Here is a 13,394-nt window from a genome sequence, read left to right on the forward strand (position 1 = left end):
CGGTCTCATTGACAGGTCCGGCTCAATAGAATGGTATGGAAGTACGACAGCCAAAGCCTTACCTACTACAAAAATTTTCATAAGCCAAAAAGGTTAAGATTTATGGAAAAAATAATAAGTAGTCTAAAAATGATTATTAAAAAGTCCATATTTCTTTTAAAATTTATTTAAAAGATCTAATTTTTTTCTAAATGTCTTTTTATATCGTAAAAGAGCCTATATTATCTATATTCGTTAAAAATCCACAAAACTTGCTTTAAAAAGTCAAAAACGCCGAAAACCTTTTTTGTATAACAAAAAGGTCCCAAAATCTTTTTTTGTATAATAAAAAGGTCCCAAAACCTTTTTTTGCCCTAAGACTCAAACTTATGATGAGCGCTACTCATTGACTGTCTTGAAGAAAGTCACTTTTATTGTAAAATAAGTGTGATTATTTCATCAAAAACACATAGTATTACACTTGTCCATGTAATGTTACACTAATCTTTGAAGCGTAACATTTCTCATTGCTTCTTTCCACTTTTTTTTACTAAAACTAATGAGTGTGTAAGTCATATATTTTGTTTACTCCTCGATAAATAGGAGGATGTATTAGTGGTGAACGTGGTTGTCTTTTATTCTTGTCAAGTGAGAAGAAGAAGCATAATTCACTCTCATTCTCTCGTCTCTTTTTATCTCTTGTTTTCTTTACAATATACATTATATTACCACATATGTATATATACACGTATACATATATTATATAATAGTTTTATAACACGTTATCAGCACAGTGACTTCCAATCTGTTATCAGTTTGAGCATAAGTGATTTCGATTCGTCATAAATTTGAGGTAACATTTAAATTACACTAAATTCATTTAAGCTTATATACATATTATTTATGTAGTAGTAAGCTATAGTTCCTCTTTGATCATAATGGTAAACAATATTTCCGAAAATAATTCTTCAAATTTCTATTTCTATAATAGATTATAATCTTTTAAGTTTTTTTTACTATCAAAACAAAATTTTTACAAAAGTTTTTCATAGAAGGTATACATATTTAACAAATTGTTTTATTATATAGTTATTAATTCGAACATGGCAAAGCTTGAATTTTTGGTCCTTGATATCTCTGAAAAAAATTATATGACATGGGCATTAGATGCAAAAATGTATCAAAAAGGGAATGGGCTTCTCAAAATTCTTGATCCATCAGAAATGGGGTTCGAAGAGAAAAATGCAAGAACCATGATGTTTTTGCGTCACCATCTCTACAAGAGAAAATTCCGCAGATCTTTGGATCGCTCTCAAAGATAGGTTTGATAACCAAAAATATATGATCTTACCAAAAGCCAAACAAGAATGACTAAATCTACGGTTTCAGGATTACAAAAATATAAGTGAATAAATTTTGCTTTGTTCGGAATCACTTCAAGGATGGCTCTATGCGGAGAAAAAGTTTCTGATATGATCGGGAAAAGATTCCAAACTTTTCATCCTACAAATGTACTCATGTAGCAACAATATCGAGCAAGAGAGGTATACTCGATATTCTGAATTAATAAAAGTTCTTCATGTTGCTGAACAAAATATTGAGCTCATGATGATAAATCATCAAACTCGTCCACCTGGATCAGCTCCACTTTCAGAAGTGAATGTTGTGATATCCACTTATAATAATTAACAATGAAGAGAACACAGACGCGGTTGAGGTCGTGGTCGCGGTTGTGGAGGAGGTCGTGGACGAGGAAAAGGAAAGGGTTTATATCCTAATAGCTTCAACGCGAGAAAAAGCAACAAAAATCTTCAAGTGAATGATGTTGGGCGTGTTTTGAAGAAACATGATGAAAATGCTTGTTCCATATGTGGCATGAAAGGACATTGGTTTTAAACCTGTTGTATACCAAAATATTTAGCTGATCTGTATCAAGCATCTCAGAAAGAAAAAGAAAGGGATATCTAGACCAACCTCATCTCTGATGAAGTTGGACTTTCCTTCCACGGCCTAAATGATGAAACCCATCTCGACATCGCAGATTGTTCACAAAAACGGGAAATCATGCGAATAAGATCAATATGCCATGCTATGGTTGTAATAGTATTATATGTATTTCATGTTTTGTAAAAGTCTTTCTCAATAATGGTTTTATTGTAATATAGTAAATATTTTGTAAGACTTTATGTTATTCTTTTAATGCATACTTTATAAATATTTTATCTCAGAAAATGTTAAATTTTGAGATTGAAGATGGAGATATGTGTCTAGCAGACAGTGTTTCAACACACTTAATACTTAAACATAAAAAACACTTCTCCTCTCTCAAAATAAAAAACTCTACCGGAAGCGTGAGTACTATATGTGGTAATGCAAAGATTATGTATGGGCTATAGAAAAGCCACTTTCTCAATGCCAAAGGGAACATAATTTGAAATTGATGCATTATATAGAGTGTGTTATCCTTTGGATTATATTTCACTAAAATCATCATATTTGCATCATATGTTACAGTAAACTCTAAGTTTAATAGTACATTTCAGATATGACATGAAAGACTTGGACATCTTGGTTTAGTCATGATACGAATAATTGTGCAAAATTTAAATGGTCATCCATTAAAAAACCAAAAAGTATTTTAATATGGTGAGTTTTCATGTAATTCATGTTCTCAAGAAAAACTCATAATTCGGCCATCGTGAGTCAAAGTTGGAAATGAATCACCAATGTCCTTAGAGAGAATGGTGATATATGTGGACCTATACATCCTTCATGCGGGACATTTTGGGACTTTATGGTAATGATTGATGCATCTAGTAGATAGTCACATGTGTGTCTATTGAAAACACAAAATACGGCTTTCGCAAAATTCATTTCCCAAAGAATCACACTAAAAGCTCAATTCTCTGATTATGGTATTAAGAAAGTTAGACTTGATAACGCTGGTGAATTCACTTCACAAGCTTTTTATGACTATTGTATGTCTATAGGAATCGATGTTGAACATCTGGTTCCTCATGTTCATACACAAAAAGATGATAGTAGTATATTTTATTTTTCTGTATCTAAAGAGATCAATCATAAAAAAAGATGATCCAGATCCAAAGTCCGTATCAAAGTACCAACATAGGCCTCATTGGGAGAAATAGAAAAAAACTATGCAAATTGAGTTGCTCTTCCTCAATAAAAGAAATGTATTTGGACCTCTTGTCACTGCATCTAAAGATGTTAAACATGTTGGTTGCAAGTGGGTATTTGTGCGAAAGAGAAATGAGAAAGATGAAATCACAAGATATAAAGCCCGACTTGTTGCACAAGGTTTTTTGCAAAGACCTGGAGTTGTTTATGAAAAAACATATTCTTCGGTCATGAATGCAATTACATTCAGGTACTTAATGAGCCTAAGAATTTAGAAATGTACCATATGGATGTAATGACAGCATATTTGTATGGATCGTTAGATAATGATATATACATGAAAATCCCAAAAAGTATTTAAAATTCCTGAGGTAGTAGACTCAAAGTCTAATGAAATTTGTTCAATCAAATTACATCGATCAACTTTACGGATTAAAACAATATGTGCACATGTGGTATAATCGCTTAAACGAATACCTATTGAAGAAAAGGTATGTGAATAATGAAATATGTCCACGCGCCTTTATAAAGAAATATCCATCAGGATTTGTGATCATTGATGTATATGTTGATGATCTAAATATAACTGGAACTCGAAAGGAGATTGCTGATGCAAGAACTCATATGAAAGAAGAGTTCAAAATGAAAGATCTTGGAAAGAATAAATTTTATCTTGGGTTCCAAATAGAACATTTCCAAGATGAAATATTTGTGCATCAATCAAATTATACGAAAAAGATTTTAAAGCGCTTTAATATGGATAACGTGACTCTTTTAAGAGCATCTCCAATGATAAAGTTGTAAACAAATATGTTAACATTATTTTAATTAGAAAAAGTACAAATTCAAAGCTAATAACTTTTGTAAGATACAAGTTAAAAATATAATTCCAATGGTAAAGTTCTTAATTCAAAGTTCTTACATTTGTTTTCAAAAACTTGCTTTAAGTACAAGCAAACATGAAAATATACAATCAAAACATGAAAAAGAATCCTCAGTATTCAGTTTTGAAGTTGAAAGAAAAGTTTGTTTTATATTCAGTTTTGAAGTTGAAAGAAAAGTTTAGTTTTGACTTTAATCTAACCTGTTGCAGCTGTTAATTGAGATTTGATGAAATGACATTTGTTCCTAAATCATTCAGCAACTAATAGTACTTCGAGATAATTAGCTTTCTTCCCTAACTCTTTTGTTGCTTGTCTTACATATATATACCCAATTGTATTCAACATATCCACCATAAGCTGAAGGATATCAAAATAGAAGAGGGTGAGAATCGTTTCAGAACAGAGATGGCATTGATTGAAAGAGAAAGCATAACTACTAAACAGAGAACACTTCACAGAATATATTACATGCGTTTGAGAGTCTAGCTATTTCACCTTCAGCTTTACTGACAAATTCGTCTTTGTTTATCACATATTTGTTTGATTTCTTCTACGTAGGGGCTTTGTGGTTCCTAAGATTACCACAAACAATAAAACAGTTTATTTTAGTCGAAACTTTTTAAGCAACTGTTATTGATGCAGAGTGTACTAAACTCACATACCCTTCAGTGAAGCTATCAAGTGAAGCCATTGATACCATAGCAAGCTGTCCTATGTACCCTTCAAAAAGTTCACTACCAAAAAGCATTGCAAAAATTTCAGCAGGATCGATGATTGCATCACTGAAAAAATGAACAAAAACAAGTAAGCATAAATAAAAAGGACCTAACACTTTTCGCACCTAGAAGATCCACAAATGAAAAAGAGACTAACGTAAAGATCCCTGACTTCGCACAAGCATCATAAGCTTGGCGTTTTCCATAATCACTTAGCACTTGATAGGCCTCTTCCAACAGCAGAATAACAAGTTACTGTTTGAAAAAAATTATCCAAAACATCCAATAAAAGCAGATGATAATAGAGATTACAACTCTCAAGACACATCTTCTCCAGCCATGTAAACCATATATAGAAGAGATTAATAGGAACACCAATTTCTCATTCTTGATATATTTAGAACATAAACTTATTCTGTTACCCCAGACACTGATCAGATAATGAGATAACCTAAAAATCCAAGAATTTTGGAGATAAAAGGGTACTAATGATTTACAAATACAATACACAAGAAGCTAATCACCAAAGTAAGTTTTCCCGAATCTGATTGGAATTTGTTAAAAGCTCAATCTTTTTGGAATATAAACTAACCTGAACATTTTTTCTGATCATCAAGATTTTTTGCCTGTGTATAATAAACAAATGACCCAACAATCACTATACCGTAAAAATTAGATATTTCAAAACTATGAAACTCACTATATAGAGTACTAATCAATTCGTGGGTACTCGAATCATCACTCCCCATATTGAAAAGCTAATCAAACTCACCGGATCCAAAAAAATAGAAGAAACCCATTGTCGCCATTGCTTCAAATTCAATTAACCTCAACAAAAACATAGATACATGATTCAAGAGGATCCAATTAGGCGGAAAGCGGATGATTCTTTTCTTTACTTGTGCCCCGGACCCAAGCTCGGCTTAAGATCAATGACCATAGTTGATAACGAGAGAGACAACGAAAGAGAAAGAAGAAAAAAAAAATTACGCGCAAAAATTTCTTTTTTTTTCATTTTTTTTTTCACTAAAACTCCACCCATTACCCATTTGACACTTGTTCTAAGAATTTAGCTCTGAAATATCTTAGCTAAGATTTATTTCTTAGCTTATTCACTATTTTTCATTTATTTTTTTCCCTTAAATCACTAAGAAATTTGTTACCATACTCTCGTTGGAGATGATCTAAGTACTCCAATAGTCAATAGTTCTTTGAATGTTGAAAATGATTCGTTCAGACCTTGTGAGGATAACAAGAAAATACTTGGTCCTAAAGTACCTTATATGAGTGTTATCGGTGGACTCATGCACCTTGCAAATTGCACTAGACCAGATATTGCATTCGCTACTAATCTACATGTAAGATACAACTCATCCCCTACCTGCATGCATTGGAATGGGATAAACCATATTATCTATTACCTTCAATGAACGATTGATTTGGGATTATATTATCCTAGAAACTTTGTGGTTGGTCTAGTTAGTTTAGCAGATGCGTGCATGATATTTATCGGATCCCCATAAATCTCGATCCCAAACTGGATATGTTTTCACAATTGGAGGAACTGTAATCTCGTGGCGCTCACATAAACAAACATTGGTCGCCACTTCCTCAAATTATGCAAAAAGTATTGCCCTTCATGAAGCATGCAGAGAATGTGTATGGCTTAGATATATGACTAACACTACAAGAAAACATTCCAATTCCTACCGCAGATTTTGAAGGAAAATGGTAGCAAACAAATGTTTCTTACTATTTTCCTACAAAAAATATTGGAAGTAATAGCCCGAAGGAAATCAGTTTTGGAAAGAATTTCGTAAGAAATTTTCTACCAATTTCCTACTAAAACATTTTCGTAAAAACTTCGTAGAAAAATGGAAGAAATTTTTTTAACTATTTTCCTACCAAAATGTTAGTAGATAACAAGTTTCTACTATTTTCCTACCACATAGCTCTTACCATTTCCCTACTAAAATATTAAAACATAAAATTAATTCATTAATTTCGAAAATTAAATTAAATTTTATAAAAGAAACAATTATTAATCAAAGAGTTTTATTAAATTAATTAAATATAATTACAATTTTTTTCCTTTAAAAAAAACAAATAAACAAATAAATAAACAATTTCAACTCTCTCCGCCGCTCTCCTCCGCCGCCATCTCCGGTACTGTCCTTTCATCACCAAAAAACTTCTTCTCTTTCTGCTTTTCTTTGTTGAATCATAAGATTTACTTTTTAATCACGGACGAGTGTTGACGGTGGCGAGATCTGGAAAAAAAAGTTAGATCTGAAATATAAAAGGAGGAAGGTGACAGGAAGCTAAGATGGAATTGAGATATGCAAAAACACAATTGGCGAATCATCTCATCATCATCAAATCTCAGAAACAAACAGAAAACAAAGACATGAAAAAACAAACTAAGGAAGAGGAACGCTCCATAACTGAAACGAACAGATCTGGTCGACTAAACCGAAAAAGTAGATCGGAAGAGGAACAACAGCGAAGACGAAGAAGAAGAGTGGTGAAGCTGAGCCTGTGCTTCTGCTCCTATTGTGATGGCTTTGCATCTGAATTTTTTTTTGTTTTTTTAACGCTTCTTCGATTCCCCAAGAAGACCAAGAGATGAGATATTTGTCCTTCTGATTTTTTTTTATCTCACCATCTCTTTTTTTGTTTTGTCAGTTAATAGTTATTTATTTGTTCACTAAATTAAAAAGTATATGCCTTTACGTAAATATATATTTGTTCTATTAGTGTAAGAAGCTTAAATAATATAAATTTTAGTGGAAAACATAAAGAAAGAAAAGAAGAACATAAGGAAACATACGTTTGAACCTGATTTTCCTAAAATACAATCTATAAGTAAATAGTAGAGATTTAAATCTATAAGTAAATAGATTAAAACAATAAATGTAAAGTAAATATATAAGTAAATAATTTTAAATTTATATGTAGATAGATTTAAAAAAATTATTTTGTGAATGTAAAGTAAATATGTAAGAGACTTTAATGTATAAGTAAATGAGTTTAAAACATAAAACATTTAGTAGGAAACTGGTGGAAAACATTCATTCAGTTGGTAGGAAATAAATTCTGAAGATAATTGGAAGGAAATGTTTCCTACGAGTTCCCTAAGAAATTGCTTCGGTGCAATTTTTGTAAAAAATTGGAAGGAAATTTTGCCTACTAAATTCCTTCAGCTTCGTTTCCTATTTAGTTGCTTCTATTTTCCTACGAATTTTCTTACGATTTTACGTTTTGAAGGAATTTCGTAGGAAATTTTCTACGACTTTCTTACGAATATATTTCATAGGAAATTTCCTACCAATCTCCTACAACAACTGTTTTTTGTAGAATAATTGTAAGTATTTTTGTAGCAATTTTCTTTTACCAAAATTTTTGTAGGAAATTAGTAGGATTTCACCATGTTTTCTTGTAGTGTAAACATACACTAGAAGCAAGTGGAATACACATCCGAATAGAACCAATAATATTGTATGAAGATAACTCTGCATTTGTCGCCTAAATCAAAGAAAGTTATATCAAGAACGATAGAAGAAAACACATTTCTCCAAGATTCTTCTCCTACACTCAAGAACTCGAGAAGAACAAGGAAGTTGATGTGCTATACATCCGCTCAAGTGACAATGCATCAGATCTATTCAAAAAAGCGCTTTCGACTACCACATTCAGAAATCATATTCACAATATCGGAATGCGTCATCTAAGAAATTTATGAAGAAAGATTATACATATCTTTTCGAAAAGAAGATTAAGTTACTATACTCTTTTTTCCTGGTCACGCTTTTTATCCCAATGGATTTTTCCGTGGCAAAGTTTTTAATGAGGTTATATATAATTCATCAATAATGATGGATATTAAAAGGAAATATTGTAAAACAAATATGATTATTTCATCACAAACACATAGCATTACACTTATTTATATAATGTTACACTAGTGTTTGAAGTGTAACATTTGTCATTGCATCTTTCCACTTGTCTTTACTAAAACGAATGAGTGTGTGAGTCATATTTTGTTTTGTTTACTCCACTATGAATAGGAAGATGTATTAGTGATGAACGTGATTGTCTTGTACTCTTGTCAAGTGAGAAGAAGAAGCATAATTCACTTTCATTCTCTCGTCTCTTTCTATATCTTGTGTTTCTTTACAATTTACATTATATTACCTCATATATATATACATATATACATACATATTTTCATAACAATTATTGATAACTTAATACAATATGGAGTTATAATGTCAAAAGAAAATTGTTTTTCCATATGATATGAATTTCACCAATTGTTTCTTTTGGTTACAATAGTGGGCCTAAACAAACTTTAGTGAAGCCCAAAATAAATAATGATGATGACAAATGTAAATTAAAAAAAAAAAAAAAAAAAAAAAAAAAAAAAAAAAAAAAAAAAAAAANAAAAAAAAAAAAAAGAAAGGAAGAGTTTCGCTTAATCTCCACTCAAATGCGTTGAATTGAAGATCTCTACAAAAGCGAAACCCTCACACAATTTCTCTCTTCTGGGTTTCTCTGTCTGTCTCTCGAGTCTCGATCGATCTGCTTCGTGAAAAGTGATGATGAGAGCTTCCTTATAAAAACACTATTAGTACAAAGATTCGATTTTTTTGTAACAAACCCCACATAACCATGAAACTCTGGTCATGTTTGAAAATCCAGCAACAATCTCTTCAACGAGTCCTCATCTTCGTAAATCTGGTAGCAAATCTGTTTTCATTGATCCTGGTAAGCCCAAGTTTCTTGTATCTCAAAACAAACAATGCATCATGTGTAGTGGACTGGATCCTCTGTAGATGCTAATCTGATCTGTTTAGGTGTAAAGAGATCTACCAAAAGCTTTAAAATTTTGGGTTTTTCTTTTGTTTGTTTAGGTGTACACGGTCATTTAGGTGGTGGTGTATCAGAAATGGGTGACCTTAAAGGTTCAAGTTCACCACTTCATATTACAACTATGGTTCCTTCTCCTATTTTCCTCTGGAGATTTAAGGTTTGTTCCTTCAACAATTGATATTGTACATATATATATATATATATGTCTCTGTGAATGTCATTTGTTTGATCAAAGCTTTCTTTTTTACAGGTTATTTTGTTTCTTTTTTGGGCTCTGTGCTGCTGCAAGGTGAGTTCTTTTGTGTAAGTTTTTATTTGGTGGAGTTTTGATGATCTTGATCATTTTGAGGACGTTGTTTGTATTCTTGTTTGAACAGATTGGTTGGGATTCAGTTATGAGAATGAGTATCGACCTCCGGGATTTATTTTTGTATGAAGCTTTTCTTTATTACAACCCTCTTCTTCTTGTGGTAAGTTCAGAAAGGTCTACTCTCTTTTGCCCTTTTTGAAAACTCTTTTTCTCTTCTGAGTATATGTGGCATTTGAATACTTCAGACGATGATGGTATGGCTGTGGGGAGTGAATTTATGGGTGTTCTCTCAAGGGAGTGTCAATTATGCCAAAGTCTTTGATCTTGACCATAACCACCTTACTCACAGAGAGATGTGGAAGGTATTTTAAGTTCAATTCTTCAAGTGTTTTTATCTTTTTTGGGTTTCTTCGACATGAAGAAGATTGCTTTTATAGTAGTAGACACACTTCTCTATCTCCGTATTGTTCTCAGTTTGTATCTGAAATCTTGTTGTTTCTCTTTTGTGTAATATTTGGCTGCAGTGTAGCATGTGGATGACAATCATTGTGCCAACTAGCATGACAGCGTATCTATATTTGTATTCTCATGGGGAAGTATCTTTGGCAGCTTCACAACCGGTTAGCTTTATGTCCTCCTTCTAATCTTTTTGCTTATACGTTATGTCTATTGCTTTACTCTGTTACCTCTTTGCATGCCAGATAAATCTGCTAAGGTTTGACTAATTTTTGTGTTGTCACTGCTGCAGGTGCTCCTGTACATTGCTTTTGCTTTGGTTCTGATATTTCCTTTCGATATTTTCTACTTGTCATCCCGATATTTTCTGCTGAGAACATTATGGAGGATAGCGTTTCCACTGCAGGTAAAGTGATAGACAGCTGTTGATTGAAATTAATCTTGCATGTGACAAATCTCTAGGTTTTGCTTATAAGAGTTATGCTTGATCAGTGTCCTCTAGGTTTTTTTTGGAACTCATACATTATATCTGGATAAATTCTTTTGAGCCTGGAGATCTGATGTGTTTTTTTTTGTTTCACAGCCAATTACATTTCCAGACTTCTTTTTGGCAGATATTCTGACCTCCATGGTAAAGGTATAAAAGTTTAAGATAGTTCTACGAAAGAGCTTCCTAATTATGATTTCCATGATATTTGTGTAACTTGAGTTTTATCTGGCCGACAAATGGAATTGCTTCTACATTTCTTTTGCATTTTAATTTATGCCTGCTCATACTTGATTGCCAACTATGATTGACTTGGTAACAATATGCAGGTATTTTCCGACTTAGAGCGCTCTGTCTGCCGAATGGTGCATAGACAGGTATTTGGTTTACAGTCTATTTATTGGTAACATCTAATATAGATTAGAAATTTCTTAGGCAGGAGGAACTAGTTCCATTCTTTTGTATAATCTGGAACAAATAGATTCAATCTGTAGCTATGGAATATTTACCCTAAAGACTGACAAACACCTGTATATGAATATGATTTATCAGCCAATTATTAGCTATCCTATTTTTTTCTGATAATTCAATGGAATCCTGGTTGTCTGTCTGACCTGCACGGATTTCATACTGTGTTATCTGTTGTGAAATGTTGGGACATACGAAGTTTAATAGGTTTCCTGGACTTTCAGGTCGCAACAATTGCTTGGTTTGAAGCTGACGCTGTCTGTGGGAGTCATCAAATTGCAATTCCTTTGGTTCTTGTTTTCCCCTACATTTGCCGTCTTTTGCAATGTCTTCGACAATACAAAGATACGAAGGAAAAATCATCTCTTTTAAATGGTAAAAGCGTAACCTATGAGAACTGATGATTGTCCCATGTATTTTCTTATTCTATCATCAATGTAGATGATCTGTGAATAATTTTCAGCTCTGAAGTATTCAACAGCAGTGCCCGTCATCTTCCTTTCTGCGCTTAAATATCACGTAATGGCCGATAGCTGGACATCATTTTACCGACCACTCTGGCTTTTCTCAAGTGTCATCAACTCACTTTACTCATTTTACTGGGATGTAACTCGAGATTGGGACTTGAGGTAATTGGATGAACCTTCACCTTCTGATCCACTAAACAGTATTTCCAAATTTTTGTCATATATCAGTTACATAACTTCTATCTGTTGTGCAGCGGTTTCACTAAGATATTCAAGTTTAGCCGTCCAAGTGCCATATCAAATCTGTTATATGGCCGGCAATGGGTGAGATTCAGTTTCCAATGAAACCGCCTTGTGTTTTCTTCGTATTGTGATGTCTGAAACTGTCAATTATTACGAGGTTGCAGGTGTATTTCTGGGTGATAGGGAGCAATCTGGTGCTGAGATGCGCATGGACATACAAATTATCAGCACATTTGAGGCACAACTACATAACAGTGTTCACAATCACAGCCATGGAGATGTTGAGACGCTTTCAGTGGGTATTTTTCAGAGTAGAGAATGAGTGGAACAAGATCACCAAATCACATCCAATGGGTGAGATTTCACTTGAAGAAGACAAATTACTTGGTTCTACTACACCACATGATGTTTAGCATCCCACCTTTTTTTGTTTATTTCCTCTAATCCCTATGCAAATTTCTGGTTTTCCTATTGGTCCGTCGACTCTTATAGACACTTTTAGAAGTATTATACACAATTTTTCATATAATTGAACCAAATTCAATGAACGACAGATTAATGGGTACTCGTTTGACTATGACATCAAATCATGTAAACTAGACTCGGTCTAAATTGTTAGGAGTAGGCATGCTCATTTCAGGTAAAAGGTTAGGTAATAACAATGTCAGTCTGGTAAAGGTACTTACTAATTGCCAGAACAAGAGAAAGCTACCAAATCTCTATTATTCCTCAATTAATAAAATTAAATTTCTGAATTAAAATTAATAAATGTCAAAAAAAACTGTATGATTTTATTAAATTTTAGCAAGAAAACTAATTTTATTAATTGAGGAATAAAAAATTATAAAACCACCATAATTTTGAATAAATACAGAAAACTAGTTTACAATGTATGTTTAAGATGCATGTGCTCATTTTCATATTCCATTCTCTTTCCATTTTTTTTCTTTCTTTTACTATATGTCTCAATCTCAAATTCCCTACAATTATGTTAACACATCTTAACTATAGTAAGAGTTTTGTATTATTGTTCGGTTGTTAGATAAGTGGATGGTTTAAGTGCTTAATCGAACTTTTTGATATAATTGGGTGTTCACCTAATAGTGAGAGTAAATAATAGAGGGCGAACAATGGAATTTATCCCTACAAGGCTACCACCATGTCTCTTTTGTTATTAAAACAAAAAATAATTACAAAACTATGGGTAAAGAAAATAAAATATAGATAGATGATAAAGAGAGTAGCACTAATAATGAAAAGCAAATTCCAAGTTGCCCACTTGCAAAATCAATCTTTCCATACACAAATAAAAGAAAGCCCCATACGGTTCCTTCCTCTCTTCAAAGTTGCCTTTATATCATCCAACTCAAGAAA

The 13,394-nt window shown here is 32.5% G+C and overlaps 2 protein-coding genes across 9 annotated transcripts; one reads left to right on the forward strand and one right to left on the reverse strand.

Moving 5' to 3' along the window:
- On the reverse strand, positions 3,995 to 5,782 carry LOC104724005 (chaperone protein dnaJ 10-like). Of its 8 annotated transcripts, none has more exons than XR_757480.2 (5): positions 5,310 to 5,479; positions 4,875 to 4,947; positions 4,664 to 4,783; positions 4,497 to 4,573; positions 3,995 to 4,358 (listed from the first exon to the last, which is right to left on the reverse strand). XR_757480.2 is itself a non-coding variant. In XM_010442457.2 (5 exons), exons 2-5 carry the CDS (start codon positions 5,328 to 5,330, stop codon positions 4,552 to 4,554), a joined length of 234 nt encoding a protein of 77 aa, XP_010440759.1. In that variant the 5' UTR covers positions 5,331 to 5,343; positions 5,490 to 5,774; the 3' UTR covers positions 3,998 to 4,551. The 8 variants fall into 8 exon arrangements, 3 of the variants coding, with proteins under 3 accessions (XP_010440757.1, XP_010440759.1, XP_010440758.1); XR_757479.2 differs by having other exon boundaries at positions 4,470 to 4,573; XR_757481.2 differs by adding an exon at positions 5,490 to 5,774 and having other exon boundaries at positions 3,998 to 4,573; positions 4,875 to 4,972; positions 5,310 to 5,343.
- Positions 9,153 to 12,585, forward strand: LOC104724007 (SPX and EXS domain-containing protein 1). The gene is made up of 13 exons (XM_010442458.2): positions 9,153 to 9,484; positions 9,631 to 9,746; positions 9,840 to 9,878; positions 9,967 to 10,059; positions 10,145 to 10,261; positions 10,424 to 10,519; positions 10,648 to 10,761; positions 10,939 to 10,992; positions 11,172 to 11,219; positions 11,535 to 11,685; positions 11,774 to 11,939; positions 12,032 to 12,101; positions 12,185 to 12,585. The coding sequence occupies exons 1-13, from the start codon at positions 9,403 to 9,405 to the stop codon at positions 12,431 to 12,433; spliced, it is 1,395 nt and encodes a 464-aa protein (XP_010440760.1). The 5' UTR covers positions 9,153 to 9,402; the 3' UTR covers positions 12,434 to 12,585.

The sequence above is a fragment of the Camelina sativa genome, chromosome 11 (assembly GCF_000633955.1).
Source record: "Camelina sativa cultivar DH55 chromosome 11, Cs, whole genome shotgun sequence".
NCBI classification, from domain to species: Eukaryota; Viridiplantae; Streptophyta; class Magnoliopsida; order Brassicales; family Brassicaceae; genus Camelina; species Camelina sativa.